At 46.1% G+C, this 15,198-nt stretch overlaps 1 protein-coding gene across 4 annotated transcripts in view; it reads right to left on the bottom strand.

Annotated features, from left to right (window-relative positions):
• The window catches only part of LOC122471738 (CREB binding protein), a 127,427-nt gene that overhangs the window by 48,642 nt on the left and 63,587 nt on the right, over nucleotides 1–15,198 (bottom strand). For all 4 annotated transcript variants that reach the window (XM_043560714.1, XM_043560717.1, XM_043560715.1 and 1 more), the window contains 2 exons: nucleotides 3,828–4,068; nucleotides 2,390–2,503 (listed from right to left, as the gene is read on the bottom strand). In XM_043560714.1, coding sequence (XP_043416649.1) covers nucleotides 2,390–2,503; nucleotides 3,828–4,068 — 355 coding nt within the window. The remainder of the gene's footprint in view (nucleotides 1–2,389; nucleotides 2,504–3,827; nucleotides 4,069–15,198) is intronic.

Raw genomic sequence — 15,198 nt, 5'->3', positions numbered from 1 at the left:
GCCACAAACACCCCTCTCTCCCCGAATCACCTGGCCTGCACGGGAAACTCGGGAGTCCACGCTGGTTGTGCTGATGCCACGTGTGCCGTCTAGAATGTCCTTCCACCGCTATTCTGCGGACACTGGGCTCCACGAAGCCCCGCCTTCCACACACGCTGACCCTCCCCTCCAGGACTGCCGGGACCACCGACCCCGCCCGACCTCGCTCCTTCCTGGGTGCGACTGTCATGTCATTTTAGCAGATATATTCCACTCTGGACCCTGACTTTGAGCTGTCGGAGGGGTGGATCCACATTTCCTCCCTACTGCCCGACGCCGATGTGCACGCGCCACGAGCACAATTTGCTTCAGGACAGGAGAAACAACAAACGCTTGTAGAAAACACACTGCTGACAATCTCTCACTCGCCACATCAACTCTTCCGCCCTCAGAAAACCACAGGGCTAGAGAGAGCCCAAAGAACACACTCAGGGCTGAAACCTAAAGTGAAGCACTTAAAACTTTCTTAAATGAGTGCTTTCATTTCTTTTACAAAAAAAATCACCAGAACCTTGCATAAAGTTGATGTAAATACTCCCGGTGACTTTATGCTATAAAATCACCGAGGTGACACCTCACGTTATGACTGGTAGAAACGCTGTGGTTGACCACTTCAGAGCACGCGCTGAATCAATTGTCACAACATTCAGGCAGTTACAAGGATGCTGAAAAAAGAACCCACATACATTTCTTTAAAAAGAAAAAAAAAACCACACAAGCGTTTCTTAAAAAGAGAAATCACAAAAGTTTAACATTGTCATGGCAACACATACTAAAAATAAAAGGTCCCAGAAAAGCCACACCCCCAAATCAGAAGTTCAGAATGAAGTCCTCACTTATTCGTGGAATAATTACCTCGGCACTTAAAAACCCTATTACTGAAACGTGTCCTAAAACACCAGAAAGTGTAACCACCACTATATACTAGTTAAAAAAAACAGTTTTACACTGACTTTGAGGAAAAAGCGGCCTATTCCAGTAGAACTCCTGTCCCAAGTACACGGTTCTGAAAGCCCCGGATTGCTAGAACTTTGCTTCACGTAGGAGAGATCCCTGAAAACTGGGTGTGAATTCCCACTGTGGTCAAAGACAAATTTAACTGATTCAGAAAAGTGCCTTTTAAAGGGAACTAAGCACGAGTCCTTGCGCAGGGAGGGAAGAGGACGGGCCCACAGGCGAAGCCCGTCCCACGCCGGGGCCGCCCTCTGGGGTGGGTGGGAGGGGGACACGGGGGCCTCCCCGTGTGGCACCCACGGCACCCTTAGGGAAGAAGCGCTGGCCAGCGCGCCCTATGTCCCAAGGAAACGACCAGAGACACGGCAGCACAGGCTGCCCAGGCAGCAGCGGGGCATCGAGGAAGACGATCAAGAAGAACGAGAGCGACGAACGCGCAAACAAGATGGCGCAGACGAGATGGAGGAAGACGTGCGAGACTGGGCGGTGCCGCGGGTCCCCAGAGCGGCCCCGGCCCCAGGGGCGACCCGACACTGGAGGGCACGTCCTAGCTGTCCAAACTGAGGGACACACCCAAAGACCACAAGGTTACCTCTGAAATGACAGGGAAGGGCTTAAAGTGGAGAAGAGATGTTCATCCTCTCGCCGCTCTGGTGCCCATGGACGGCAGGGGCCCGGGGGCCACACTTGGGCCTCCTGAGCAGGGACCGGCGCTAGGCCGACCAGCTAAGGGCTACACAGAAGGCTCGAGAGACGACAGAACGATGGGGATGGTCAGGATGCGGCCAGTCCTGGGGCAGAGACTCAATCGGTGTCGAATAAGCTGTTAGTTACACAAACAGGTCTGGGCACTGCCTCTGCGAGGAGGAGGGAAAACCTCGCGGGTGCCTCCCTGACCCTGCCTACCTGGCTCTTCTAGAACACAGCTCTCTCTAGACTCACTTCAGGACAAGGCGTTTCCAATTCCAAAGTAAGCGTCCCCTCTCTCTCCCCGCCCCCTGAAGTCACTGCCACTACAGTGACGCGACCTTCAAACGCTCAGAAACTGAGTGTCTGTCAAGACATGGGAAGGCTGGTCAGGTCCTCTCTGTGATCACAGCGCCCCTCCTCCTGGCACTGCTCCGCTGCTGCCGACTCTAGTGCGGTGCTAGTGCGCGTGTGCCGGGGGCCGGGACGGAATTCCAAAATGGCCGTGCGCACCGTGCACACCGCGGGTCCGTCTCTTGCTAAGCTCAGCTTCCCCCTGGCGTCACTGTGCCGCTCCACGTCCATATCTCTGCTCGCCACTACCCTTGGCGCTAGTGATTTCTGCCCTGCTTCCTGCCTCCTCTCCCGCACTCTCTTTAGAAAGAGCTGTTCTCACCTCCGAGCTTCTCTATCCCCAATGCTCACTTACTTTGTTGGTTTCGCTTGTCACTGGCATTTTTCAAAGGGAGGCAAACAGGACAGTCATGTCGTGTGCAGTTCTTCCAATGAGAGATGATTTGTCGTGAAGATGCACAATGGGCAACTATGACCAGAAAAACAACGAGATGTTATTTTTCTATCCAGATCGTCACACTTTCAATTACACCTAAATTATAACGCCAGATTCCATAAGAAAATGGTAACATGTGTAACCATAACACAGTATAGGCAGTCCTCAACTTACAAACAGGATGTTTTCCAAAAGTTTGTAAGTCAACTGTTGAGAATTCTGAACGAAAGTTTCCCATAGAAGCAATGCCATGAATGATGGTGAATAAGATTCAGCCCACAAAACAAAAACTATCTGACTTGAAACACCGAACGGTTGGAATGAAAGGTAGGACAAATAATAATTACGTCGTGTCACTACTGAAAATAAAATTTCTATGTTATGTTGAAGGATGAAACCATCTAAATAAATACTGCAGTTCAAGAAATACATACAGAGAAGCACATGAGAAGTCTGTGGAGATTCTAAAGTGGACGCCGGTCACTTCTCTAAGTACTTGAGAGAGTGACGGAACCTAGTGGTTACTCTCAGTCTTGATTTTCACTCTGTACTAAGGCACTGTGATTTCTTTCTAAAGGCCCAGCATGACCCGCCCCTACTTCTCCATCAGGATCAGGGTTATGCCGGGGGCTCACATATGTCACCAAGGGAGAGAGGGAGGTCAGGGAGAGATTCTCCCTAAGGTTTAGAAGCACAAGTAAGAAGATAGAGAGGAGGATAAAGACGAAAGAAAGCACAGTTGTTAGTAAGAAACACTTTCCTCTGCAGACTCAAGGCGTCCGCCACAGAAGAGGGGGAAGGTAGCACAGGACGCGCCTGAATCACCCCCTTCTCGAGGAGAAAGCAGGAGGGGGCAGGGATGATACGGTGCACACGGTTTCCCATGTCACGGATCGTCACCTAGGACGACTTGGCTGGTATCCTGATCGGCCTCAAGACGAAAGGGCAGAGGAGCGAGGCGGGGGCCCCGCGGCCAGAACACATGAAACAGCTGCAAGACCGATGCTCGAGGTTCAGGGAAGGTGTGCGTGCGTGCCTGTGCCACGCCGCCCGAAGAAAACCGGAGCTAGACACGTATGATGAAGACAGGGCTCAAGAAGTGACAAATGTCTTCCGTGACAGAGGAAGAAGAAAGAGAACAGAGGCAGGGCGCAGCCTGGCCCAGTAAAAGCGCACAGAATCTTAGGAAACCAAACCACCGTCGTCCCAAGCAGGTAAGCGTCCCAGCGGCACGTGACGGGCTGGTACGTGGGGACGTAGGTTCTAGGAACCTTATTCACGAGAGAGCTACTGAAGGACACTACAGACAAATTTCATCCTAAGCCATGCCACCAGGATTTCAGAAAACAGCACTTACCTTGACAGGCTTTCCCAGCCTGACAGTGTGTCATGTGATTCAAAACATTCTTCATGGTTCGGCAATGCGGGAGAGAGCAGGCCCGAACTTCTCCGTTCGCTTGTTCTCGTCTCTGACACTTGTGAGCATGAAGCAGTAGAACCAGCTGCTGCTGTATCAGTTTGCGCTTTTCAGGATCTGCAGTGGGGCCTGCTGTGATCGCTTGTGTGGGTACAATTCCCACTGAAGTTTGCATCTGAGACTAAAATAAAACAAATTAATAAAGATACTTTAATAAGCTTCCAGAGGCCTAACTCATGTTCACTGTTTTTCAAACTCATGTTAAAGCTGATAGACCACACTGGCCACAGAGAGAAGGGGGCTGGCGTGGTTTCCTTCAACTCATCAGCAATTTTAAGGAAGGTCCAGGAGCACAGAAATAAACCAAACCAAACCAACTCAGAGGGCTGATTACAGTTCACTCGTGGGGCACCAGGGGGGCTCAGTTGGTTAAGCAGCTGACTCTTGATTTCAGCTCTGGTCACGATCTCATGATTCCGGGGAGAGAGAGCCCCTTATCTGGCTCTGTGCTAACAGCACGGAGCCTGCTTGGGATCCGTTCTCTCCCTTTTTCTCTGTTCCTCCCTGCTTGCACACGTGTGTTCTCTTTCTCTCTTAAAATAAGTAAATAACATTTGAAAAAATACAAATAAAACTAAAGTTCACTCATGTGCGAGCACCTCGGAGCAAGAGAACGACACCTGTTCTTTAACTGCAGTAACCTAAGGCCCAGCTTATTCTACGACCTACTCAAGTGCAGGAGAAGCTGTGGACTGGCTTAGCTCGAACCACAGGAAACTGCCGTTTTCATGGGCCCAGTGGCCCAAGGCTGGCAATTTCAAATGGTTCAACCTAATTAAGGGAACTGTCAAGGCCTGACCAATCACAGCCCAGTGCAAATATCCAATACACCAGAAGCACCGGAGCCAGTGTGGATTTCATTATCTTGTGACCAGAAGGACGCCCTCACTCGTTACCTCTCCTCAGAGAGTAATAGGACACTTAACATGACCCTGTGGTACAAGTGGTAATGCTCGTGAAATGCTTTGCCTTCTATTAAAATTTCAATGGACAATTTTTCTGACAATTGTTTCAAAAAGTGTCTGATGATCTGTTAATGTACAGAAACAGAGTTTAATTGCTTTCATCCTTGCAAACTAACAAGCCAGGGCGACCACTCCTCTTGACTGCAAAGCAAAGGGAAAAGGGGGCCCAAGGAGCCTTTTTACTCTTTGCAGACGGCCGATGCCCTTCAGACAACTGCATGACACTCAAGAAGCGAGAGGAATGGGACACTCCTAATATGCAACAACAGAGTCCACGGTACAGGGGCTGCTCACCTTCTCTCGTGCAGGGACCCGGAAGGGCTCCCAGCTCCGTCTCCCAACACCCCCTGCCTCCCCTAAACCACACCACCTCTCGCACTTTTCAAATTAAGAGTCAAAACTATCTATTTGTTGGGGCGACTGGGTGACTCAGTCAGTTAAGTGTCTGACTCTTGATTTCAGCTCAGGTCAGGATCTCACAGTTCCAGGGATCAGCCCCACGACGGGCTCTGCACTGACAGCAGAGAGTCGGCTTGGATTCTCTCTCTCCCTCTCTCTCTGCCCCTCGCCCACTTGCACTCTCTCTCTCTCTCTCTCTCAAAATAAATACATAAACATTAAAAAAAGCTACTTGCAATTAGGAGAAAAAAACTATGCAAATATTTTTTAATGAACCAAAGCTCATTTTTAAAAACTTACAGGGTTTTCTGTTTGGGTTTTATAAGAACTCAGAAAATAAGTACATAGAAAAGCCTCAGAAGCACAACTCCTGGAAGCCTAACTATGGTCTAAAGAAAAAGCAAAGTCCCAACTGAGAGGCTGAGCATCCTGACTGGAGAAGCATTTAATTTGTAAGAGAAAAGAACTTCTCTTCCTTATGTTTATTTTTTGCTGGTTATAAAAGTATTATATACATGCTGCAGAAAATGTGAACAGCAACAGAGTTATGAAGGAAATAATTAACACTTGAAATCCCAATATCCAGGAGTCCACTACTTAACAGTTGATAGGTTTTTCTTCTTCCAGTCTTTTCATCCACGTACACGCATATGTACAAACCATAATCGATAGTCTTGTCCCCTCCCCCACCCACACACAAACACACACACGACTTGGTGTCTACTCCAGGCTCTGTCCCATATCGTTGTTTCATACGATATGACAGCATGATTTGTAATGAGCATACGGCCATACATTTATCCAATCTCCCACTGCTCAACATAAACCGTACCCTCACCCTTTTCTTGCAACTTAAATACAGCTTTGATAAATAGCCTCTGACTATGCCCCCAGCAACATTCAGTACTGATGTGAAAACTCTCCTCCTCGATCAGCTTACTCCCCCAGAGAGAAAGCCCAACCAGAAATCAACAGGAGTGGACAAATGCAAGAGGACCCTTGTTTAGGCCTCTCTCGTGCATTTATTACCAAAATTTCAAATATACAGTGAAGTAGACCAGTAAGGATACCATTATACACCTAACAAAAGGAACGATGCTTTAATACCCGTTAATACTTAGTCCGTGTGCAAATTTCTCCAGTTGTCCCCAAAACACCTTTTAGAGTTGGTTTGCACAGATCAGGACCCGATTAAGGCCCATGCCCCATATTTGCTGGTGGTTGTTAAGGTTCTTCATCTACTGCCTCCCTCCCCCTTTACTTTTTCATGATGCTGACTTGTTGAAGAGACCACGTCAGTTGTCCTGCTATTTCCTAACATGCGGGGCGCCTGTACGGCTCAGTAGGTGGAGAGCCTGACTCATGACTTCAGCTCGGGTCATATCTCATGCTTTCTGAGAATGAGCCCTACATCAAGCTTTGCACTGATGGTGCAGAGCCTGCTTGGAATTTTCCCTCTCACCCTCTCTCCAAATAAATAAACCAACTTAAAAAAAAAAAAAAAAGAAAGAAAAAAGAACTGAGATGTAGTGACATGTGATGCTCAACATCTTTAGAAAAAAGTAAAAATATAAAATACAGAAATGCTACATACAAAGATATAAATCGTATAAAAGTCAGGTAAAACTCCTAACCTTATAATTAAATTATAAACAGACTGCTTTTGGGGCGCCTGGGGGGCTCAGTCAGTTAAGCATCCAACTTCGGCTCAGGTCATGATCTCGAGGTTTGTGAGTTCGAGCACTCCGTCGGGTTTTGTGCTGACAGCTTGGAGCCTGGAGCCTGCTTTGGATTCTGTGTCTCCCTCTCTCTCTCTGACCCTCCCCTGTTTGTGCTCTGTCTCTTTCTCTCAAAACTAAACACAAGAAAGAAAAGAAAGAAAGAAAAGAAAAGAAAAGAAAAGAAAAGAAAAGAAAAGAAAAGAAAAGAAAAGAAAAGGAAAGGAAAGGAAAGGAAAGAAAGAAAGAAAGAAAGAAAGAAAGAAAGAAAGAAAGAAAGAAAAAAAAGAAAAAAAGAAAGAAAGAAAGATACTGCTTTTACGGTTACTAAAAATTAACGCACTGTGTCTCATTTGGGATGTTCTTCAGCATGTTTTGAACTATACTGACCATACTTTGAAAGCCCACCACGTCGAAAGAGCATGGATGCAAAGTACAAGGCGCATGTGTGTCAGCAGATGCCTAACGAGCTCTACACATTGCAGACAGGGTCCTGGACAAAATGGAACAGAAGACCCGTCTCGGGTGCTGTGCTGGCCGTCCCGAGGACTTGGCACACCTGCGCAGGGCTAGTCCAGGGAGCGAGGCACGTGCAAACGCAGGACACACTTCAGCACCTCCATTCGCAGACTGACGTCTGAGAGGACGAAGGAGCTACACAAACTGCAAGTTTCCCGAAATCTGTCAGAAACGCCCGTCAGGGGCTACCGAAGACTTCTCTGCTCGGTGCTCCCCGCCCAGGCGGGCCGGGAAGTGAAGGAAAAGTGCTCAGGCGAGAACCTCCCTTTAAACAAAAAACACCGCCATGTTGTAAGTTCGCTCAGAAGAAGCGAATACGTTTTATGTACTTTTGCTTCTGTAACAGCCAAGAAAATTCTGAAAAACAGTAAAAATAAAGGGAGAACCTATCTTGCCAGACACCAGAGGTACAGAGCTACAAAAGACACGTGTACACATGAAATGAGCAGACAGATCATCAGGTGTTGTCTCAAACTGGACAGCGATGGCAGCAATCTGTGACCCCTGCACCAACCTACATATAAAAATCAGCTCCAGGTGGATTACAGCGAACACAGATTAAAGGTGATAAAAGTACTAGAAAAAAAATAAAGAATATTTTTAGAATGATGGGAAGAAAAAGTGAACACAAACAATAAAGTTTAAGTGAAAAAACTGAGGAGAAAAAAAATAGTTTTTTTTAGAAGCAGAAATAGTCAAAAGACAGGACCACTGCCAAAACTGATGACATGTTGTCAAACTGTTGTCCAGAAAGGTTGTGGCATTTGTTATCCTAGAAAGAGCTCGGAGGAGGAAACAATTTAAAAAGATAACTACTCCGCTAAAAAGTTTGGGGGAGGGGCGCCTGGGTGGCGCAGTCGGTTAAGCGTCCGACTTCAGCCAGGTCACGATCTCGCGGTCCGTGAGTTTGAGCCCCGCGTCGGGCTCTGGGCTGATGGCTCAGAGCCTGGAGCCTGTTTCCCATTCTGTGTCTCCCTCTCTCTCTGCCCCTCCCCCGTTCATGCTTTGTCTCTCTCTGTCCCAAAAATAAATAAACGTTGAAAAAAAAATTTAAAAAAAAAAAAAAAAAAAAAAAAAAAGTTTGGGGGAAAAATGTACTGGCACCTTAACCGAGGACACACGAGTAAACAGCAAACGTAAAACATGTCCTGTGCCTCAATGCCAGGACCCCTGGACAGAGTCAAGAGTCTGCCCAACCACTAGTGTGAAGAGGGCAGGCCTGGACACTCACACGCAGAAGCACCAAGGTGGGCCTACCTCACGTCATACTCAAATATTAACTCAAAATGAACCGAAGTCCTAACAGTGAGCACTAAAACCACAAAACTCTTAGAGAAATTGTAAGAGATTTTCATGACCTTGGATTAGGCAGTGAGTTCTTAGATATGCCACCAAAAGCACAAACAATAGCCAACAACAAAGATAAACTGAATGTCATTAAAATTAAAAACGGTTCTGCTTCAAAGGCCACCCATGAGAAAGTCAAAGGACAGCCCAAAGAATGGGAGAAAATCATAGATGTGATGGGGACTTGCATCTAAAACACACCAAGAACGTTCACAACTCCATGATAAAAAGACAAATAATCTAATTTAAAGATGGGCATAGGACCTGACTGCTTCTCCAAAGAAGATATACAAATGATCAATAAACACATGAATAGATGCTCAACATCATCAGTCATCAGCGCCATTAGCAACCAGGGAAACAGAAATCAGAACCACAAAGAAATACAACTTCACAACCCCGGCAGGATGGCTACAATCAATGATGACAGACAGACAGACAGACAGAGACAGAACACGTGTTGGTGAGCCTGTGGAAAACTGCACCGTGGAGCCACTGTGGAGAACAGTCTGGCAGCTCGTCGGAAAGTTAACCTAGGGTCACCATGAGACCCAGCAATCCCCGCCCAACCCCCCAAGTATCTACCCAAGAGAACCGAGAAATACGACCACACAAAAATGTGCACACGAATGTGTGTAGCAGCTTTATTCCTAACAGCCAAAAAAACAGAAACAACTCAAATGCTCATTAACTGATGAATGAAAAAACAAAACGTGAAATATCCAAAATGGAGTATTATTCTGACACGTGCTACAGTATGAACTCTGAAAACATCATGCTCTGTGAAAACAGCCAGTCACAAAAGAGCACACACTGTATAATACCACTTCTTTGAAATATCTAGAATAGGTACCTCTACGGGGGCAGAAAATACATTACTGGTTGCTTCTGGCCGGGGTGGGGGGGGTCACGGAAAATGAGGAGTGAGTGCAAATGGTACAGGGTTTCTCTGCAGGATGACACAACTGTTCTAAAATTAATTGTGGTGATGGTTACAGAATGCACTAAACACCACTGAATTACACACTTTCAAGGCAGGAACTGTATGGTGTGAGTTATATCTCAATAAAATGGTTTTTAGAAAAGCTCTCTCTCACCATCAAAAAAAAAAATGAAATTAAGATAAAAAGGCATTTTTCACCTACCAATCTGACCAAAATAAAAATATAACTGGTATTGATTAGCGTATACAGGAAAAAAAAAATCTCAGGTGCTGTGGTGATAATGCAACTGAGGGCGAACTCTGGAAAGCAACCAGCATCCGAAAGGAAAGTTGCAGTGTTTTGAACCAGTAGTTTTACTTCTTGTAACTTACTATCAGGGAGGTAAGAAACTGGGCTAGCACATGCACATGTCTGCGCAGAGACAGGCCTCATATCTTGATTAAATTATTGAAAGTGGGAACACTTCTAAATCCTGTAGGTAGACTAGTTAAATTATGACTATAGACCTATTGAAATAATATGCAGCCATGGAAAATAAGGCAGACCTTAAGCGAACCCAGTCAAATCCATGGGAAGAAAGGCCCAGCCAGCCAAACTCCGTCCAAATCCTTGACCCCGACCCCCTCAAAGATCGTGAGACGTAGTGAAAGGATTGTTACATGAGGATAATAATAAAAATGGAGACCTTTATGCTCTCATGAAAAGCTGTCTATATTAAACATATTAAACTAAAAAAAGGAAGTTCTAAAATAAAACCATAAAATCATTGTTTTTCCTTATTAACTTTTTATGTTTGTACCTGTTCTTTAAAAAAACCTTGTTACAGGGGCACCTGGGTGGCTCAAGTTGGTTAAGTGTCCAACTCTTGATTTCAGCTCAGGTCATGATCTCATGGATTGTGAGTTTGAGCTCCGTATCTCCTCTACCCCTGCAGAGCCGGCTTGGGATTCTCTCTCTCTCTCTCTCTCTCTGCCCCTCCCCCACTTGCGCTTTCTCTCATTCTCATTCTCTCTAAAAAGTAAGTAAATAAACAACAGCAACAAAAAATAACTTAAAAACTTTCTTATGATTATCTGGTGTGGGATCATGTTTATAATTATGTATGGTTTGAATGTTTTACAAGTGTCTACCTTTTTTTTTTTTTTTTTTGGGTTAAAGACAATCTCCCACTGGTTTTCTTGTTTTCTTTTTTTTTTTTTTTTTTTTAGGTTTATTTATTTATTTTGAGAAAGAGAGAGAGAGAGAGAGAGAGGGAGGGAGAGACAGCGTGTACATGCACACAGGGCAAAGAGAGAGGGAGACAGAGAATCCCATGCAGGCTCCAAGATGTCACGCAAAGCCCGATGCAGGGCTCGAACTCATGAAATGTGAGATGGTGTTCTAGGCTGAAATCAAGAGTTGGATGCTCAACTGACTGAGTCATTTATGTGCCCTGCGTCTACCATTTTTATAATCAGAAAACATTCTACATTGGAGAAAAAAGAAATCAGAGGAATCAGTAGAAAACACTGAAGATTTTAATTTTAATATAAAACTTAAAACCGTCAAGGTCCCAGAAGGTGATTAAGATGAGTATTTTGTAATGCAAAGATGGTAAAGGCCTTTGTCAAAAGAAAATATAAAGCAGTGCTCCCTAACTAATCCCCAGTAAAACCTCTTGAAACACAAATTCCCCATTCCTCCCTCCCAAAGACTATGATTCACAAAGCTGATGTGGAGCCAGAAGCATTTCTATTTGTTAAAGTTCCACAGGGGAGTGCTTTATCGTTTTAAGCTTTATACTTTTCCATATTTTCCAAAATGAACATGCATGTACTTTTACAGTGAGAAGAAAACAAAACATTTAAAAGAAAAAAAGCACACGGTGAGTCTGAAGCAGTGGCAGACGGCTCCATAAAGGCAAAGTGCCAGAGGCCAGACTACCAAAGAATTGACAATTTCTCCACGACCAAATCTGCTGGGAACAAATGCAAAGGCAATCAACAAACTAGGAAACAATAAGTGAAACACACAAGACAAAGCCAATAATCACCAGGTATTCTGTCTCTTCCTCTTGGCCGGTCTTTACTTCTCAAGTTCTCTGTGCCAGGCTCTGTGTTCGGCGCCCAACAAGCAGCAGCTCATTTAATACTCAATTGCCAAGGGAGGAACTAACTCGGGGCCAACCCCAAGTTACAGGAGAAGTAACTGGGGCCCAGAAGGGGGTACCATATCCAGGCGGCATGCCTGGCGGTAGGAGCACAGTGGGTGATGGAGCAATTGAGTCCCCCCAGCTCTTAACCTCTCTGGAGCCTACCTTGACAGAGGGCTAACCACCTTGCTTTTTTGTCAAGTATTCTAAGAGAATCTAACAGAAAAACTGGAGAAAGACAGGAGCTAAGCCACTCAAGGAAGAAGTGCAAGTCTCTAAACCTAAGTACTTTAATTCTCACTGGTAATCAAAGAAATGCAAATCAAAATAAGGAAATACCATTTTCTCCTATCAAAGGACAGAGTGAGAACCCCAGCCTCAGGAGAATTGTTTCATACTGGAGCCGGGCACGCAGCTTTTGCTGAAAGGCAAAATAACAGTATCCAGCAAAAGCCTTAAAATACAGGCAGTATGCATTTCTGGAACTTGAACGAGTTCACATGCAATTCCTCATCATGGAAGGAGGAGGTGAGTGTGCTGGAGAAGTCACAACGGTTCAATCACGATTCTACCCTGCACGTGAACACTCTAAGCCAGGAGTCACCGCACGTCAACACAAAGCGCACTGGCCCACAGCTGCGGGGTGTAGAGCATGCTCGCCCCCTCCAGGTTGTGCTAGATCTGGCCACATGGTCTTTGCATGTATCACCTGTCACCATAACTCAGTCACCGTTCACACCCCTGTCCATCAAACAAACTCGAAAAGCAAACCTTTTACATTTTGGTATTCCTTAATATTTCAAGGAATCGAACAAGTACTTTTATCAGGATTGTTATGGTTACATAGTTGAGGAAGCGGCACCAAACCCATTTTTCTATACGCCCTGTATCCTATCCTAAGGATACAACCACAGATCTGCATAAGCAGTACATAGAATAAATTTTATCCTGGTGTTCTTCCTAGAAAAAAGTTCTTGTACATTATGTGTCCAAGAATAGGCTGTCACGTCTGCAAAGACTAATGCAAACAGTACACAGTAGGAACTGACCAAGAGAGGACGGCGTGAAAGAGCGTCCTCTCTCGCGCCCATGTCCACGTGAGGCTGGGATTCCCGGAGATGGTCCAAATCTTCCACATCTCCGCTGGGGTCCAGACCCACACTCCTCTGACATCCTTCCTTTGGCCCATCTGGAAGCTTTACTTCTCCCCAACCTCCACTTAAAGTCAGAAAATGACACCAAAGCAAACACCAGGTGGGACACACAATTGCTCTGCAAGATTTGCCTGTTCTGATTCCCCCAGAAGGACCCTAGAACAGCTGGGTCCGCAAAGCTTTGGAGTCATAAAATAAAGAAAACGCTCATTAAATGCACACAGCTATCAAACTGGGGAGAGGTGATAATCACCTTTGAGATGGTAAAGATCAACTAGCAACAAAAAGAACATAGCTGTTCAGACAGACAGACTTGTTGTCTTCGTTTGCTTAGTGCTTACAGATTTTAAAAAATAAGAATACTTTACAGTTTAAGATTTTTATTTTTTTAAAGATTTTATTTTTAAGCAATGTCTTCACTCAACGTGAAGCTTGAACTTACAACCCTGAGATCAAGAGTCACATGCTCTACCGACTGAGCCAGCCAAGCACCCCTACAATATAAGATTTAAATCCCAAAGGACAATAACTTAAAATGAACAAGTTGGACAAGAATGATTTTTCAGTAATCTTCCAAATAAGAAATACTGTGATTTTAGAACTGAGAACAAATGGTTACAACAAGAAAGAAAACATGATGGGTGAGCTGGGGACAGGGGAGGCCACAGGCAAGGGACTGACCACTGGCCACTCACATGACTCCCTCCCCCAGCCTCAAGGTCACTCCTTCTGAACCGAAGTCAGTCTGCCCAGGAGGGACAAGGGGGGGGCAGAAAGAGAGAGAGAGGGAGACACAGAATCTGAAGCCGGTTCCAAGCTCCAAGCTGTCAGCACAGAGCTCAATGCAGGGCTCGATCTCACAGTTCTGCGAGATCATGACCGGAACCGAAGTCGGACACTTAACCGAATGAGCCACCCAGGCGTCCCAGAAATATTCTTCTTGAAGACTTATTACAGTAAGTTTTTGATAATTTAGCAAATTCCTGATGTGACAAATCGGTGTCTGGTGACCCGAGCCTCGCAACCATTTTGGGCGGCCATGGAAAGGGAAGGGGCAGTCAGGGTGATGGACCTGTGGGAGCTATGACTGTCCCCATCCAGGTGGAACGTGCTCTCTACCAAGTTCTTCGAAGGGTCACCCCATCCCGAGAAACTCCTGGTAAACCCGGTAAACGTCCGCGCTTGCTGATGAGGGGTGGGTGGAAGTCCTGACACCAACGGTCAGCGGGGACGCGGTCCAGCCTCAGGCACACAGAGCCTTCCTGCCAGCCCCCCATCTGACAGGATGCACGAGGGCGGAGGGCCTCTGGAGGTCAGGGAGCCTGCTACCTAGAGGGTGTCACTGCAGAAAGGCCGTGCTGATCACACTCTGGAAAGAAAGTCAAATGACCTTGACTGAGTGCTTGCAATCCCTAGGCCTGTGCCTGACATCAAGGGGCTTCCTCAATTTATAGTTTCCTGATTATTTGCCACGTGTCCTATTTTGTGCAGAGGCTTTGTTTCCCAGCTGATATTTATTGCCAAAAACAAAAGGTTAAACGGTAGGAAGGACTTACAGAGCTACTGATAAGAAGTCTAGACTAAAAGTTATTCTTCAAAGGCCCTGTATCCACATTTTCTCAGGGACCTTCAAGATACAGAGGAAGGAATAAGATGAGAGAATCAGATGTAAACTCTTAAACCCTGGGGTTTCGGACCCACGGACAAACCCTGGGTTTTCAAATAACGATGGGGGCCCACGCTCTCCAATTCAAGGACTGAGGCACGGACTGTGACCGCAGAGTGATCTCAGCTGGCGTGACCACTACTTGCTGTTGGTTCGCTTCCCCAGAAGGACAGAAGTCCTCAGCCCTGGGTGGAGGGACCTAGCAACCGGCCAGTGATGTCACACTCCCTCTCGGAAGTACGAGGAGCCCGTGTCGGTGTTACGGACAGGGGAGCACCTCCACAGGGAACCCGCGGGTTCACAACGCTTCACCCCGTTCGGTCGTTTCAAGTCTTGACCCCTCAGCGATCAGAAACTGGACACCAGAGACAGAAAATTATGAGATAAGACAAACAAGGGTGGGGGAAG

Source organism: Prionailurus bengalensis, chromosome E3, assembly GCF_016509475.1.
Source record: "Prionailurus bengalensis isolate Pbe53 chromosome E3, Fcat_Pben_1.1_paternal_pri, whole genome shotgun sequence".
Lineage (NCBI taxonomy): Eukaryota > Metazoa > Chordata > Mammalia > Carnivora > Felidae > Prionailurus > Prionailurus bengalensis.
The sequence above is the reverse complement of the archived record's forward strand: the minus strand, read 5'-3'. Positions and strand labels throughout refer to the sequence as shown.